This window comes from Schistocerca nitens, chromosome 9 (genome assembly GCF_023898315.1).
Source record: "Schistocerca nitens isolate TAMUIC-IGC-003100 chromosome 9, iqSchNite1.1, whole genome shotgun sequence".
In the NCBI taxonomy this organism is placed as follows: domain Eukaryota; kingdom Metazoa; phylum Arthropoda; class Insecta; order Orthoptera; family Acrididae; genus Schistocerca; species Schistocerca nitens.
The window spans coordinates 240,649,702-240,667,804 of record NC_064622.1 but is presented as its reverse complement, the minus strand read 5'-3'; the positions used below and the strand labels follow the sequence as shown (position 1 = coordinate 240,667,804).

The 18,103-nt window shown below is 42.6% G+C and overlaps 1 protein-coding gene across 1 annotated transcript in view; it reads left to right on the top strand.

Moving 5' to 3' along the window:
• The window catches only part of LOC126204156 (uncharacterized), a 1,030,415-nt gene that overhangs the window by 492,002 nt on the left and 520,310 nt on the right, over positions 1-18,103 (top strand). Inside the window, exon 8 of the mRNA XM_049938564.1 lies at positions 5,493-5,498. Coding sequence (XP_049794521.1) covers positions 5,493-5,498 — 6 coding nt within the window. The remainder of the gene's footprint in view (positions 1-5,492; positions 5,499-18,103) is intronic.

Sequence of the window (18,103 nt, the reverse complement as noted above, 5' to 3'; positions counted from 1 at the left end):
TTTTTCTTGTTTAATTGCCACAGTTCGTTAAGAATCAGACCGTCCTTCGAAGATAGGTGTTAAAAAATCTGTAGCTCTTCTAAGATGCTAAGATTAAAGCCTTCTTCCTCCGAGTTCAAGATCTGGACGTCTTTTACATGTTTATGATTATGTCCTGTGATTAACAAATGGTCAGCGAAAGTTGAATTGTGAACATTGCAAGATATGTTGAAAGAATTGTTAGCTTCCCATAGCAATTGTTCTGTTTCCAGTAGTCAATATTTAGTATATAAAATCAAATACTTTCACTGTGGTAGAGTACGCAATTAATTTCCTTTGACATAAAACATCTTCACACAAATGTGCCGGTACTTGAAGCCTTTTACATAGCAGAAAACAATTTCCGTTCTTTCAAGAAAGATTCATCTGATGAGCAAATCTCCGACTTTATGAGTTTACTTCTTATTGTAGTACAATACAATTATTTTTAATTTAATGGGATATTATATCAGCAACTAGATGGCCTTGGAATGGGGAACACCATAGAAGGAATCCTTGCAGATGTGTTCATTAATTCCTTAGAAGAAAATTTTTCAATAATTTTTCAGCCTCAGCTGTAGGCATTCTTTTAACGCTATATACGTCGATGACATTTTGATCATTCATAAAGGGCGTAAACACGGTACTGATAGACATTTTAATACGTTTAACAAGTTTCATGAAAATATTTCATTCACCTGTGAACACGGAAATGAGTTCCAGCAATTAAACTTTCAGGATTTCACTCTTACGACAGTAGACGACACTATTAGCTACAATATCTTTCGTAAAGAAACCATTTCTGATCGAATTATACCATTCACTTCAGTACTCCCGCATTCTCATAAGATGGCCTGTTTTCGTTCATCTATTCAAAGAGCCACCGTCGGCCGAAGTGACCGTGCGGTTCTAGGCGCTGCAGTCTGGAACCGCAAGACCGCTACGGTCGCAGGTTCGAATCCTGCCTCGGGCATGGATGTGTGTGTTGTCCTTAGGTTAGTTAGGTTTGACTAGTTCTAAGTTCTAGGGGACTAATGACCTCAGAAGTTGAGTCCCATAGTGCTCAGAGCCATTTGAACCATTTGAGCCATAGAGCCACCTCCAACCCCCTTTCTTCTGAAAATTTCAATTTTGAAATCAGTCTGATTAAAACTGTTGCTTTCAATAATGTCTATGGTCCTTCTATAGTAGACAGTATTTTTATTTGGAAAACCAACAAGAGTCACCACCCTAGGCCTTGCTAATCATCATCATCATCATCTTGGACAGTTTCCAGCCACTGGCTGGGTCTGTCGGGAACACAAGCCTCTCCATCGTGTTCTGTCTTTCCACCATTCCCCCTCTTCCACCTTCGTCCAGTTCTCTCCTCTTCTCGTCACACATTCCTTCACTCCCTTCACCCATTTATCTCTTGGTCTTCCTCTGGGCCTCTTCCCCTCCAGTTGCAGATCAAACATCCTCTTTGGAATTCTTGCTAATAATGAACCTAATGAAAAGAAAAAAAATTTATCTTTACCATTTCTGGGTCCAATTTCTTACAGGATACGGCGTTTACTTCATAATCCTAAAGATATCCAGATCTTGCACTCGGAGAAAAAAGGCTTTAGGCTTAACATCTTACAAGAACTAGAGATTTTTGAACACCTATCGTCGAAGGACGGTCACATTCTTAACAAACAGTTGCAATTACGCAACTAAAACTATTTACACGGTATAGAGCCGCTAATTAAAAATGGCCTGAATGGCGATATTCAATGCAGACTCTTAAACATCGTTTTCCTTTCCATTTTCATATGTTCTATGTATATTATTTGAACTGTATTTCCTTCGTAAAATAAAACCGTTAAGGTACGTTGCTACTTTCATGCACTGGTTCTTGTGTTGCCTGTAACGTTTAAAATTGTCTACTCAGTGCCTCATTTGCTGTTGTCTGTAATTCAATCACTTCTTGCTAGATGGTGCGAACCTGGTTTCGTGTCCAACCCGTGGCTGCCTTGGCCTGTTAGCCGTCTAGACGGCTCTTAGAGGCAGTTCTTGGCCCTAAGCGGCTTCGCGACTGCCATTGTATTTCGATGGAACATTTTATTCCAGTTTACAGACATGTTACATTTTTACAGTTTAATTTTTGTTCTTGTGACAATTTCTATTTGACGAGAGCATTTTTGTTCAGATGTTTTACACCTATGGTGTTATTACATGTAAGTACACTGTTTTTACATTTTATGGAACTATTAAGTGTATTGTATTTTTGAGCCATGTCATTATATTTTCTAGTTAATCCAATGTAATTTTTGTTCTGATGAAGATCGCCTTAGTGCTATCGGAATCATGGTCCATTTGGCAACAATTTTATGCAACCGAGGTAGCTATACATATATTCTGTAATTATATGAACATTATTGCGGACCACCTGCGTCCCTTCGTGGCGTAAGTCTTTTCTGATGGCGACGGTGTCTTCCAGGAGGATAACTCTCCACGACACAAGCCTAAAACCGCGTTGCAGTGCTCTGATGAGCATCATAGTGAACTTACAATGATGTGTTAGCCAGCAAATGCCCGTGATCTTTACCTAGCTGTGTGCCCAGGAAACACCGTTCCGTAATCTGCAGGAATTTAGTGACCTGGTGCCACATACCTCTGGAAACCTATCCATGACTTGCGGGGTCCATTCCAAGCAGAATCGCTGCTGTACAACATTTGAAAAGTCGACAATTATCCTATTAAACAAGCGGTCATAATGTTTTGGCTCGTCGGTGTACGTAATAGTATAGGTAAGCCCTTTAAATGAAGAGCGAGACTTTTGATGAACTTCTTCATCTCAACAGTACGATTCATTTCCCGTTCTAGTGAAAATTAAAATAAAACTCAATTGCAAACAGATGAAAATTGTGCGAGATCTGGTTTTTTTTTGTTTTTTTTTTTTCGATTCTTACGTATGGATAATTGGGAGCATCATTTTAACGCATTAAACTGTACTTGATGATAAAATTTGGCTTCAGCTTCGAACTACACGTACTGTGTGCTATAAGAATTTGAAAACATAGCTCGCTGAGTAGATGGCATTGCACTCCAGAATATGTTCTCTTACCAAACGAATAACCTACAAAGGCCACTGAAACAACAATGGTGTAACGGTATCAGCATTAAGGTCTTTGTCAACAGATGAACATACTACTTTACATATAAAAGACGTACTGAGTTAAGTGCTCCTTCCACAGCTCTGCACCGTTCACAACCAACGAGCGGTATGTTAGCACACTGTACACGAAAGGACACCCAGTATCCTCGTGGAAGACTTGACGAGTAGCGGCTTGGCCACGAGACGTTTTATGTGCCGCAGAGCTGTCTCCCAGCGCCCAGTTTCTGGCTGGAATTCTCCAGGAAATCGCGGCCGCTGCCGATATTGCGTGCTCCTCGCGGGCCTCCTGGCTTCCGTCCAGACGCGTTAAAGCCGTCCAGCACACTGGGCAGCGGAGGCAGCAAAACAGTCGCTCCGAGACGCCGTAACTCACGCCGGCAACTGCAGTTCGGAGAAATTAAGCTGGGCGTAGGTTCTCACCAGTTTAGTTTCCATAGGACTAAAAAGCAACGAAACAAGTTCTTTGCCGTCAAGTTTATGCAGACTCAGAAGGAACTTCGCTCGGTATAATCTGAAAAACTGTTGAAGTAGTACTATGCACACAGTACATTTAATAGCTCAGTTCTGACGACGTTCCAAGTGGTTATAATTAAAATGCAACTACCCATAGTAGTCTAACGTGCGCTGTTACCGAAACTTGGTAGATATGCTAATGCGTTAATGCCGAACCGATTTGCGATGGAAAAAATTTGTTCCAGTTTTGGCCACTAGGTGCAAACCTGGCGCTGTACAGCATTTCGACGATGTCTCCAATGCTGATATTGTGTAAGCGCTGATTAATAATAAAATCATCCTGTTATTTGACCGTTTCTGCCCAAATCCCATTCCTAATCCGTTACATACCGAAATATTTCCGAAATGTTCTTGCATTCACAGCGCCAGATTTGCTCCTGGTGGGCAAAATTGGAACTAATTTTCTTCTCCAGCGTAAATCGCTTTCGTGGTTTAGAACATCTACCAAGGTTCACTGCCATACGATAATTGCAACCCCCACAGGATCTCTGTGCACTTTAATTATATCAACATGGTACATATGTGACGAGGGATGACCGTCACTATGTAGGTGACAGCCATTCAGTGTTACTAAACTCTGTAAATAACACAACAGTCTCTGATCTCAAATATCTATCTTATACGTCTATTTAGTTTCAATCATTCTGATCATCTTCATATTGATCTAAAAAGAGGAAATATACATGTCTCTGAAAAAAGTTTGCAGTAGTAGGCTGTCAACCATTGCAAGCAGTATCATAATATACACAGTCTAGAAGCTTAGAAAACATACCTGTCTTCATGAAATTAACAGAGTAAGCAAATAAAATATATAGCCAGACAGTAAAATCATGATAAAGTGGTAAACATTCCTGACCCCCAATGTAGGATTGTCGCTGGCGTGTTGTGCTCACAACTACCGTTCACACAGTTGAGGGGGCGTGGTCGCTAGATGTCACTGGCCGAAGACGGTTAGCAAAGGCGTGATACGAAGTCAGAAATGTTTGACCTTAGACAGTCTGCATAAAAGTTGATTGGATACGTCAAAATGGAATTCAAGAGAGAGTGAGAGTTTTAATATGGGTGCAGAGAGAGGTATTAGTTTAATTACAAAAGCTGGCTGCAAATAAATATGTGAAACATGCAGCACAATAAAATTAATTGACAGTAGCATGTCAAAGGCTTAAAAACTCACGGGCACAGGTGCAAAGCAAATAGTATCATTGTGGCTAAATATTTTATTTTCATATTTGTTAACTTCATGAAGATAGGTATGTATTTTACGATACTGCCTGTAATAGCTGAAAGTCTACTATACGCCCATTCTCAGAAACATGCACACTTTCCCTCTCTAGATCAGTCTCAAGATGATCATAATGATTGAAATCGGTAACTGAATAGTAAAAATATTAGTGATCAGATACTGTTGCCGTATTTACAAAATAACAAACTTATTTGTTCCCAGTTTCACTACAGGTTTCTTTTCCTTTTGATATGACTCTTTGATTGGTGGGGAACTAAGGAATCAGAAGAAAGCTTTCGAACGAGCATTTCAACAGCCTGCGAGTTATTCTCGCTTCCATCAATTGGGGAAAACAACAAAGCAACGGTAATTCAAGCTATTGACAGTCAACTTATTTATCTTATTACCTTAACAGTTCCACACAGACCAACCACATTATAATCTCCAGCTACCCATGAAAGTCCAGTATGGTCGATATTTATCTTATGGCAGCGAAACTTGGCAGACACTCTAATGCGTTATTGCGGAGTCGATTTACGCTGGAAAAAAATTAGTTGGAGTCTTGGCCACACCATGCAAGTCTGGTGGAGTGATTGCAAGAAAAACGTATAAAATTGTTTCCATGTGTAATGGATTAGATACCGCACGTGGTCAGAAACGTCAATCAAGTGAGAAATATTGATTTCATTAGTAATCGCTGCTTTCAAAATTTATTCAATATGACTACTGGGGTCACTTATGAGAGCTGATCAGCACCAGATTTGCACCTGGTGGCCAAAATTTGAACTAATTTTTGCAGCGTATCTATCTATCTATCGCTTGCGCCTTGGCCCCGCATTGTGCGCGGTGTTGGCGTGGTTAAATCGGATTTGGCATGTTAATGTGAAGGGGCGGCCGGATGCCCTTCCTGCCGCCACCCCGTACCCCCCGGGACGGAATCAGAGTACACCATCTGTCTGCGTCTAGTGTGAATCATGGAAAAGTGCGGATGTGTGTCAAATGTCTGTGAGTCGTGTAACTGAGGCGGGACGTGGGGACCATTCTGGTATTCACCTAGAGGGATGTGGAAAACCGCCTAAAAACCACATCCAGGCTGGCCGGCACACCGACCCTCGTCGTTAATCCGGTGGGCGGATTCATTCCGGGGCCGGAGCGCCTACCCGAGTCCAGGAAGCAGCGCATTAGCGCTCTCGGCTAATCTGGCGGGTGTTTTTGCAGCGTAAATCTGTCCTGGATTAATCCGTTAGCACATCTACTAAGTTTTGCTGCCATGTGATAATTACAGCCCATACTCGACCACCGTGAGTGGCTGCACTTCAATTATGACCACCAGTTACTTGGATAAGGCGGCTACGTATATTATGAGCCTACATCTACATCCAATTTTGTACTTAGAGACACGGGAACATTATACGGAGAGATCGCACGGATGGTTGGCTGTAGCGTAGTTACTGTAGGAAGAGTCGTGACGCTGTGGCGAACAGTGCGACAGGAAGAGTAGGCACGCGTCTCTCCAGACGATTGTAGGATTGTCCGACTGGCTCTGACGAATAAGACGGATAACAATTACTGAAATCCGGGCAGAGGTTACAGGCAGAGTGTCACCACTAACCGCCGGGAATGGATGACTGGAGCATGATTGAGACGCCGATTTTCCACGCATAGTTTACCGCTGACACCTTAGCATAGACAATTACATGGCTTAAAGTCAACAAAAATTACGACAATGAGTGGAATTCTGTGATGTTCTATGAGTGGCTTTCAGATCGACTAGACGAGCTGCGGTTAGATGATGATGAGTTGGGTTGAGGGGGCGCTCGACATCATGGGCATCAGCGCCCTGACGAAAAATCAACATGAAACCTCATGGGTGGGGACGAAGGCTGTCCCCACATGCAGAGCAGTTTATAACGTACTAAAGTCTGCCGCCCTTCCCCACCAGTTTAAGGATGAGGCCTGATAGTTCACAAAACTTCACCACTCCGTTAACATTGGTATCGGTATCTGCGAGGACGGTGGGCAGATCTCCAGCGAGACCAAAGGCTGGCCTATTATCGGTATACAGGACACACGTAGCCACAATATGCTGAACTGAAAGCGGCACGCCACAAACTTCACAGAAAGGTGGATTCTCCACCCGCAGGAGGAAGCTATGTGTGAAAGGGCTACGCCCGATGCGGAGTCTGGTAAGAAAAAACTCATTCCAGCTGCGAGGCTGACACGAAGTCCGCCAAGCTTTTGTGGTCGGTTTGAGTGACCGCAGTTTGTTGTCCGACACCTGCAACCAGTCGGTCTCCCACTGACGCATGATGCATCTGTCAGAAAATGAGATAATGAAGTGCAACGGGATGGGACATTGATGGACAGCAGCATCCGGACATACTTCCTTGGCAGCTTTATCAGCCACGTCGTTACCCTGTATCCCAACGTGGCCAGGTACCCAGCAAAAGATCACCTCCTTGCCACGGATTTGGAGCCGCTGTAAGCAGTCAAGGATGAGCTGAATCAGCGGGTCTACCGGATATATTTGGTGAAGCGCTTGCAGTGCACTACAAGAGTCGGAACAGACAAGAAAATTCGTACGGTGATGTCTGTGAACCTTCTCAGGATGGGGATAGGTCAGAGATATAAGTAATTCGTGAGATCCATACCTCTCCAGCTTAGACTTCAATTCAGGGTGAATAATTGACAGTATGTGGAAGAAGCCAATAATGCTACCTTCCTCACAGTCTTAAAGATGGCAATAAGACGCATCTGCCGTCCGTTGGGACTACTCTGTTGTGATCACCACCTGTAACGTTCCACAAAACTAGAAACGTTAGAGCACCCTTTACTCATTGTGTACTCACACCATTATTCTTTCTTTCTTTCTTAGCAATGGATGTTTTGTATACTGAAACTAGTGTCAGTAAACTCTCGTAATGATAGAATTTTAAACAAAGTATCAGAAAGGCACGGAAATACTGCATTATCTGGATAACGGTGCCTTGATGAATTTGTGGACAGTATTCCAAGACGAATATAGGCATGCATCAATGTAAGAGGACGTGCTCCTGGGTATTAGAGTTACCGGTGTGTACAGCAGTGTGGACCTCCACCTGTGAAGATCTCGCTGTATGGTGGTACAACATGCAATGTGTGGTTTTCATGAGCAATAAAAAGGGCGGAAATGATGTTTATGTTGATCTCTATTCCAATTTTCTGTACAAGTTCCGCAGTTCTTGGAACCGAGGTAATGCAAAACATTTTTTCATGTGTGTATGTATCGAACACTGAATTAGTTTGCCGGTATAGTCAGTGGTATTTGTCAATAGTCTATGAAAAATATGTCGCGGATGCAGTTACTACCAAAGGATTATTAAAATATCATGCTTCATGCGTCAGGTTTACTGCATGAACAGCGAAAATGTGATAAGCGATATACTTTTTTACTTTCAGATTACCTTCTTCTGTGTGACCTCCGCACTACAGCGGGCTGTTCGGATACTTTTTATCAAGCAGGGTATATGGACTCCACGAGCATATATGTCACGAAAAGGGCATGAACGTAAGATTAGAGAGAATCGAGCTGACACGGGTGGTTACGACAGTCTTTATTCCTGTGCAGTATCCACGGCCGGAAGAAGAAAGGTGGAATGTGACACACTATAAGATGGCTTTTGGCGCATACATGTAGATGCAGATTTGTGTGTGTGTGTGAATGTGCGGTAGGTTAGTTTGGAGAAGCGGATGAAGTTAACGGGTGGTTAGCCGCAGGGCTGTGCTCTGCCAAGGACAGCAGCCGCATAAAAGAAGGAAGCGCGCTGCGACTTCGGCGTCGGCGCCGCATGGTGGCTTCGCCTTTGGGGGGCGGAAGGCGCTCACGCACCATTACTTGCGCACAACGGCGGCGGACCGGGCGCCCCGGGGCAACATCCCGCACGCGTGGCGGGCCCTCCACGCGCCAGTGGCTGGTCGCAGAGGAATCACTCGCGCTCCGCTGACTATATCCCTACCACGCACTTCCTCCCTTTCCGTAATCGGATCGAGGCTCCGTCTCTCACGGAGGGTAGTTTCATCTCTCTCATAACAAGATACCACGCCCGAAACGTGTAACGGTGCCCAGCTTCCGTACCGTATCTTGCTGAAGTACAAAGTCAGAACACGTCCCTTGAAGCCCAAACACGCACAGTTGTCATACATATAGTTGACACTTACCTTCATACTGAAGTGTGTGTAAGCAAGAAATTGGCATTCCGCTGAGGGTTAGTATCAGTGCGAGTCGGTACCAACGACGTCAGCCACCTAGGTTTTGAGGCCATCCTCAGTTCATACAGGCGGCTGAGGGAGGTGATAGTCTTTTGGCCTAGCACACAAGGTGTATGCGGTTCTCGGAATTAGGAGCATTGGTCTCAGAGTTGATCGGTATCCTCTGGTTTGGAGTCGTGTGAAGGGTGTCTGGCGAAATCTTCGCAGACTCTGTGACCGTCTTGGCTGCAGATTTCTGGAATCGTGTGGGGAATTGTGGGTCTCCCCTCGATAGATGACGGGTGCACTACAAAAAAAGAAAGAGCTACATAGGTAGCAGAGTACTAATGGAGTTTACATGGATCTTTTAGGCTAGTCGGCGACTTCAGGTCGTCTGATGACTACTCGTCAAACCACTCGCAGATAGCGAAGTCGGACTGCGTTGAGAGCAAAGACACTTCGACTGTCAAAATTTTGTCAGGGAATTGTCGAAGTATTCTTAACAAAGTTCCCGAATTTACTACCCTCCAGCAAAGTTCTCGCGCTCATATTATTCTTGGGATCGAGAACTCTCTGAGACATTTAGCGATTCACGGAAAGTATATCGAAAAAGACAGATTAGACTCCATAGACGGGGGTTCGTTTATTGTAGCTAGCAAAAATAGCGTCTGTAATGAGGTCGAATTTGAGTGTGACAGTTAAGTTCTTTGGTTGCGTATGACAGGGCTATGTGAAATCAAATTAACTGGTGGACTTTTTTACCAGCCAATCTATTCCTCTCTGACGGTTTTTGAGTCAATGATAGGAAGTCGACGGTCAGTATTGCCAAATTACACAGATCATGCAACATTAGCTGCAGGCGTCTTTAACCTATCGAGTAGAGACTGGAACGCCTTTGGATTCATTGTAGGGGTACAGACAGTCTTGTGAATTTCTCTTGAACACATTCTCCGAAAATTGTCTTCAGCAGCTATTTCGGCAGCCCACACGCAGTGGAAATATCTTAGAGCTTGTAGCTACAAACAGGATGACGTAATCGACGCTGTCAGTGTAGAGATGGGCATTAATCGCCTTAATGCTATCAGAGTGACTTTTGTTAATGAAGTTAAAAGTTAAAGGGTCGGTAAAGACCCACCGTGGTTTAACAGTGAAATTCGAAAAATGCTGAGCAAGCAAAGGCTATTGCACTCTCGAATCAAAAGAGAACCCGCAAATGAGAGGAAATATTTAATAGATATTCGTTCGTCAGTAAAAAGATCGATGCGCGAAGCTTATAGTAACTTCCCACCCTCATAGCTGAGGAATAGATCTTCACTACAATTCTGGGCCAGCGTAAATTTGCTAAGTGGGTCTAAGGCTTCTACCCAGTCACTGTTTGAGCAATATTGTGTGGCAGTAGAAGACAGAAAATGTAAAGCTGAAGTTTCAAATATTACATTTAAGAAATCTTCATGCAGGAGAATCGAACAAACATATCGCTGTCTGCTAATCGCACGGACTCCCGTAATGACATCATCACTGGTGTCCAGAAACAACTGAAAGAGTTGAATGATATCGCAGTTCTGTTTTAGAAAGAACACTCTACAGGACCAGCCCCTTACTTAGCTTGTATTTATTGCGAATCTCTCGTTCAGTGTAAAGTTGACGCGATAGGAAAAAAGCATTGATGACTTCTTTATGTAAGAACTCTAGAAGAACAGACCGCAAAATTACAGACCAATATCTTCAAGATAGGTTTTTCTGCAGAATTCTTGAACATATTGTTCGGTCGTAACCACAAGCGCCGGAAAGAAGAGGACGAACGCAAGACCAGAGAAGGGGTGAGGATACGTCAGCCAATAGCCCTCTGACAAGGACCGCGCGGCGCCAGGATCGACATCTGCACGAAGTGAATCTGTTTTATAGAAATAAAACTGCTAATGTTATTTGCTAGAATTGTTGTATAGCATTCCGAGAACGCAGCATCCTTTAGGCGTCCTATTATCCAGATCTGGTGAACGTGGTGGTCAGAGGAGATCCGACTGTCCATCTTCCCGCTCACATAAGCCGCCCTGGACGATGCAAGCTGTGGGAGCAGGTGCCCTGTCGGCTTGGTGTACGGCATCGGAACATGGTATCAAACACTGTAGCATGGGATGCTCCTTATCAGTCAAAATGGTCGCATAATTTTTGGCAGTAATGCGACCTTTCTGAGTAACTATGATAACTGTTATACCGGAGCCAAGGTAGCCCCTGAGGCTGGCAACCCATATTATACCACAGAGGACGAGGTTGTCTATGCCCAAGGCGTACCAAAAGCACCATTGTAAACACCGGCTATTTACACACAAGATAATGGAAACAGATATTCCGAGGACTACTTTCTGCAGGGGGAGCTCGAGCCACGACCTGCAGGAAGTTTCACTACGCCAAAATCTGACTGGCTCGAGACAGCTATTTAGGGCCTAGAACCAGCCCCGAAATGCAGTTCACGCAGGATGCCGATCTCATGTACTGCGACCGTTGAAGATTACGTCTTCGTCTCTGAATTGGACTGTTACTAGTGTGTGTGTGTGTGTGTGTGTGTGTGTGTCTGTTACCATGAACCGTTGTGGAAAATTAGAAGTGAACTTTTGTTTGTCTCAGCTAGGAGACTTTTACTGGTATCGTTATTGTTACCTTTCATTTGTCGTTCAGTCATCAACCTTGTGAACTTACATCAATAAAAGTTGTGTTTGTGAAAAATTGCGAATTGTCAGTTACAACAATACCCATGGAAAACCACGATGTGGCTGACCAAATCATCAGTGAATCCCAACCATGATTCACTCTTGCGATATAAACTTGCTCAGAAGTTAAAAGTGATGAGAAACAAGACTCCCCAGCCAAACGACTTTCTTCCATTGGACTACAGCCAGGTTTTATGTCTTTGGCACCACATCTTCCTCTTAAGTGCATTGATATCACTGATGAGTGGTCTTGAAATTCAAGCTCTGCCTGAAATTCTCAGCTTCTGGAGCACCCTTTGTCTTGTTTTCATGCTAAATGGTTCACGAGTGCGACCTTATGTTCAGCAGTGACTTTTGCATCTGTCGTCTTACTTTTCGTCACTATCATCTTTAATAACCGTCTATCAACATACATTTTCACCCGTGCTGTAATTTAGCGGATGATATTTTCTTCTTTTCCTGTATGCTATATGGTTCGTCAATGCAGTGTCTCTTGAAAAATCAAACACACACACAAAAAAAAAAAAAAATCACTGACACATCTGAAAAATTCAGAACAACCGCCAGGAACACCTTCAACTGTTCCACTGTCAGCCATCTTGTTTTTACACATTCACCTTTTCCACTGTCCACCATGTTTATTTTTACAGCTGGTAAACAGTGAAACAGTGACAGTGAGAGTGGCAACTTAATATATAGTGTTTGACAGAGATGAAGATCAGGAAAAAGAAAAGGTAAGTGAAACATTATGTAAATAGATACACACACACACAGAGAATTAGTAATTTCAGGTACAGAAATAAATTTCAAATCTTAATTTTGGCTCAAACAATTTTTCTACTTCAAGGTGTAAGTAGTTGCAGATGACCAACTGTCGAACAAAACAGTCACTGTAGAAACACAACACGTCAGAAAAACCACACCATGTGGTAAACAGATATGAACTCACAAATTATGTATTTTTTTTTTCAAATATCTGTAATTACTATTTTAAAAAGTAATAGTTACATGTATACAAACAGTAAAGAAAATTCTTTAACAGACGAAAAATAAAAGGCCACTGAAGATGCTGTAACTACAGTGAAACTTGTTTGGGTTAAAAAACAAATTTGTGTTTTGCTAAAGGTGGACCCTCTCCAAATACATACGTATTGTTAAAGCAAACACGGAGGAAAAAAAGAGCTTCAACCCCAAGATGATTATTTAGGCTATCTTGGTTAAGAAAGCATCTCACCATATTTACAGCGACAATTTGCCCATGTTAGAGCATACTAAACTCCGATGTAATATAATCATGGCTTTACAAAAAACTGTTCTGCGATGACTGACACTCGCAACCTATTAATGGCATTCTACATGTGCCGCTCTTGGTCAAATGAAACGGCGCAATCATCACGCTTATCTAGTATCAGAATTTATGTTCAAGCACGAATTTATCGCGGTGTTAAAATATATTTGTCCAATTCCGGTGTCTTGGCTAAGTTCTGAAAAGCCCCGTTTCCCCGCCCTTCTCCCCCCCCCCCCCTCCCCGTTCCAGTATTGAAAAGCAACGCCGAAACCGGCGCCTCAACAAGAGAACAGAATAATTTCCTGTGAGAAACCTGGCACCCAACGAAACAATGTAGTATTTCCTAGTCAACGTCTCAACCCTCGCATGTGGTTCAGTGGAATCAGAGAAAATCATTTCTACAAATGAGAGAAAATTTTGAAATTAATAAAACGTCTACCACAGACTGAGATGCGGGGCTGGCTCCCTCCAATTCCCCACCTCATCCTCCACCCTTTCAGTCGCCTATAGCTAAGAGCAGAATTTGTCGGCAAGGAGAGCTCAGTGGTAAGGAGGGACTAATCATTTGACATCAATAACTCATCCATGATTGACGTTTAAGCCTTTCTGAAGTTTCTCTAGTCGACTGTCAATTGGTGGTGTGATTTTAAAGTGGAAATGGAAAGGAACAACCATAGTTAAACTAAGACCAGATAACCTCGCGCACTTCTAGGCAGGACCATCATCAATGCGGAGGCTGGCAGCAAAACATCGCATGAAATTGGCGGAAGTAATCAGCCGTGACTTTCAGAGTGCTACAGCTGTCCAGTGAGCACTATGACTGTGGTCAGCATACTGGTTGGCAAAGATGTTGCACGAAGATCCACAAAAGGCGCTGCATCAAGCATCCCTATCACGAGAGAGGCCAGAGGCACACCGACAAGCAACAGGCCGCCAACGTCTTCTCAACAGCAAGTAGTTACGCCGCCGCCGCTGACTAGAGGGTCTCACTGGCACACTCTTCCAGTTGGTGTCTGTCACTACACTCGTAGCGTGCATCATGGACTACGACAGTACATAGCGTCCGAGTATAGCGACGTTCAAGTTTGTAAAAGTAATATTTCCGATATTTTCTGCAAGAGAGCTATTACTGAGGAGCTTGTACCACAACACATGGACTCTATTCAAGTTAATACAGAATCGTGTTAATCCATGTGTTCATTTGTGTTGTAGAAAGAGGATACTAGCCACTCATAACAATGTCCTCTCCCTTACTTCTTTCCGGTACAAGGCGTTACTGTCGCGACGATACTACAATGATCACATATAAGGAGTTAAAAAGAATTGGGTATAATGGTGGAATAGCCAGTGCTAAGCGGCGCATCAGGTAGTGTAGAGGGCGACGTCACTGGAAAGTTAACGACTGGAAACAAATGATTTGGAGTGATGAATCGCACCGTACCCTGTGGCAATTCTATGGATAAGTTTGGCATTGCCGAATCCTGGACAACGTTACCTGCCATTATACGTAGTGCCAACAGTGAATTATGGAGGAAGTGGTGTTATGTTATAAGAGTAGCTTTGTTTACAGAATATTGTCCTTTTATTGCATTTAAGAAAACGATAAATGGGGGAGAATGTGAACCCATGTTAGAGCATTGTGTACTGTGCACAGTACAGGAATATTTCAGTGACGATGATTGTATCAGCAGGACAATGCGCCCTGTCATAAAGGAGTATCTGTAAGGCTGAGATTTGTAAGTAACATTCCCGAAACGGATAGGCCTCCAAAGGGTCACGATCTGAACCCATTGGAACAACTCTGGAAAGAGAACGTCCAATACAGATCCCAGTGTCCTACGTCAGTACCTTCTCTGGTTTCGACTACTGGAGAAAAACTGGCTGCCATTCCTCCACAGACGTTCAGAAAAATCACTAAAAAGTCTCTAGCAGTGTAGAGGCCCTCATATAGGCGAAGGGTGGGCAGGTCCCACGTTAATGCGCACTAATAAGTGAAGGGATACTTTTGGTCAGATAGTGTACGCTAAACTCTCATAGGCGCGTACGCTAACCGAATGTTAGCAATGGACTGCACTGATATGCACAACACCTCTCTTTTTGATTTTGTCACTGGAGTTAGAAGAACATTTCCGTAACGTTTCCGCAGACACTGATCAAACTGTGACGAAACGCACAGCTCTTCAGTCAGTCCTATCTGGTGCAGACTTAAGACAGACGAGCAATATTTACAGTATGTCCTCCACAGGTGGATTACACTTCCCGAGGATTCTTCCAATGAATCTTAGTCTGGCAAACTCCTTACCACAGATTAATTTTACGTAATCTTCCCACGCTAAACCGCTCCCTAGACATACTGCCACTCACTTAATATATGTTGTACAATCCTGTAGTCATGCAGAGATGAGTATTTCCGATTCTTTATGCCCAGTGTGCTACAATTGTTTATGCTGAGTGTCAACTGCCAGTCCCTACACCACAAGTCGACTCTCGGTAAGTTTTCCGGCATGTCGCCACGATTTTCTGGCGTTGCGATAAACTTACTTAAGCGAAGAATTCCTTTTTTACTTCTGACTGTCTCCTTCTTAATATCCTCTTTGCCTTGCTTTTCATGTGATGTTTTGCTTCGATTCGTCTAATAAGTGTTTTTCAGTTTCATGTTAAGTTTATCGCTAATTTCATTTCTGCTTTCCCCTCATTATTTCCGGTTTTCTTTGTTTATTCTCAGTCGATATTTAGTGCTAATTAGACTGTTGCTTGCATTCTACAGATCACAAATTCTCCATCGCTTCCACTGAGGATTTCACCCTGAATTTTAACCCGACCCTGAAACTTTATTTTATTTCCTCCATTGCTTCTCCAATGTATATAGAGTGAAAGACTATATCCCTCCAGAATAAGGTTTGGGCGGTGCGAGATGAGGTACTGACAGAAGTTGTGAGCTTGGATCGTGAGTCGTGCTTGGATAACTCAGTCGGTGGTAAATTTGTCTGCTAAAGGCGAAAGCCGCAGGTTCGAGTCTCGGTCCGGTACACAAATTTGCGAGGAAGTTACAACTACATCCCTGTCATACCGCCTTTCCAATCTGAGCATTTCTTTCTTGGTCTTCAACTTACCCTTCCCTCCTGGTTTTTGTATTTGTCGTATATCACCCGTCTTTCCCTAGAGCTTATACCCAGCTCTCCAAGAATTTCAAGTTGGCGAATGCTATTTGTTGGTCGACAAATCCTATGAAGGTGTCTCGAGATAACCAGTTATTAATTCCACATAAAGGACGATGTCGAGCAGATATTACCTCATTGGATTCACTCGTGACCGACGAACGGCGTTCAGTTCTTGATAAGATTATCTTGACTTTTTTTTTCTTTGACTCCAGGATGGTTTCATAAGCAAAACGCGGCTGCTTAATACTGAACTACTTTTCAGGCTCATCTGTGGATTCGCCACATCAACTTTACGTTGACCTCTAACCTTAATTCCTAATCTTCCCTCACAACCACGCACAAATAAGAAGAGCACACACAAGCGACAATTATTGCCTAAAGAACAAATGTTAACACAGAACACCTCTATAACGGATTCAGAAGTCTTACAAAATCCAGTCTGAAAATGTAATACTCTGACTGTACAAGCGGAAGAAAGAGGTCTGTAAGAGATAACACCGGACGTGACCTACAATAACATCTGGCTGGTGTGTTCAACGCTGCTAAATTAATCTCCAAAAACAGGAAATATGCGGCTGTTTGCAGGCACAGACCGAAACTGAATTAATCATTGTTAATTAACGCTGTTATTAGAAACTTTGATTGCCGCCTGCATGAACCGCTGGAAACGTGGATTCGTGTTTGCATACAAAATACCTCAGCTGCATTCACGATATAATTCATGCAATTAGAAAGCGTACACTGCTCACATCTTATGCGGTTGAGCTAATTTATCTGTTGCGTCATGTCGGCAATAAATGAATTAGTTTTTCACTTATTTTTAGTTATCTATGCATTACTTTTACTCGGAATGGCTGCATCTGACCAGGCATTCTTAAATAATCTGCTTACAGTTAACACTAGTTGTTCATACAAAATAAGTTACAAAAATTTGTAATAATAATAATAACAATAACACCAGTTATGTCTGTTGTGGAATAAGAAAATGATGATGGAGGACTTGGAAAGCACTGACAGATAGATGTTAAAAATAATATTAGTCTTAATAAAATTTTAAGAAATATAGAGAAGACATGAGACTGAACTTCATGCACATATTGTAGAATTACAGATATTATCAAGAAGAGGATATTTGCTAGTTATGGTCATTTTTAAAAAGAATGGACCCTAACAGACTCACAAGGAAATTATGTAATTATATTACAAAATTGTAAATGACTAACTCGTGGATCAGAGAAACCAGAAAGAAAATGAGAGAGAACAAAAGTACTCGAAAAGAAATCGAATTACTAGCATCACTTACGAGATGCAAAATTCTGTAGATCTGAAGGGAAAACATTGAAAGGACATGTAAAGAAGAAAACAACAACGTGAAAGACCTAATTTAGTGTGGAGCAGAGGAAAAGAAAGAAAGAGGTAGCAGATGAATGAAGAGATGTTATAGCGGTAAACGTAATTACTACAACAGTACCAGTCCTTCTAACAATGTAACAAGTATATTTGTCCTAACACAGCGCTTCAGTTCAATATACGTAATGCTGTATTTACAGAACGGTGTGGCAGCAGTGCTGAAAGAATCAGGTCAGGAACACAAGATAGTTCATCTGAGGAAGAGATGTACTGCTGAGCAAAACTTAACGATGAATTAATTTTCGCATTATGCGTCACAGCCAACTAGAATACCGCGATTAAAGGGAGGATGCACATAGAAGCAACTGAAACAGTATACTACATAAGCTTAGTGAAAGACATACGCAATGAGACGAACAGAAATGACACTTTTTTTCATACACAATAATAATGCTCAAGGCACCGGGATTTATGAAG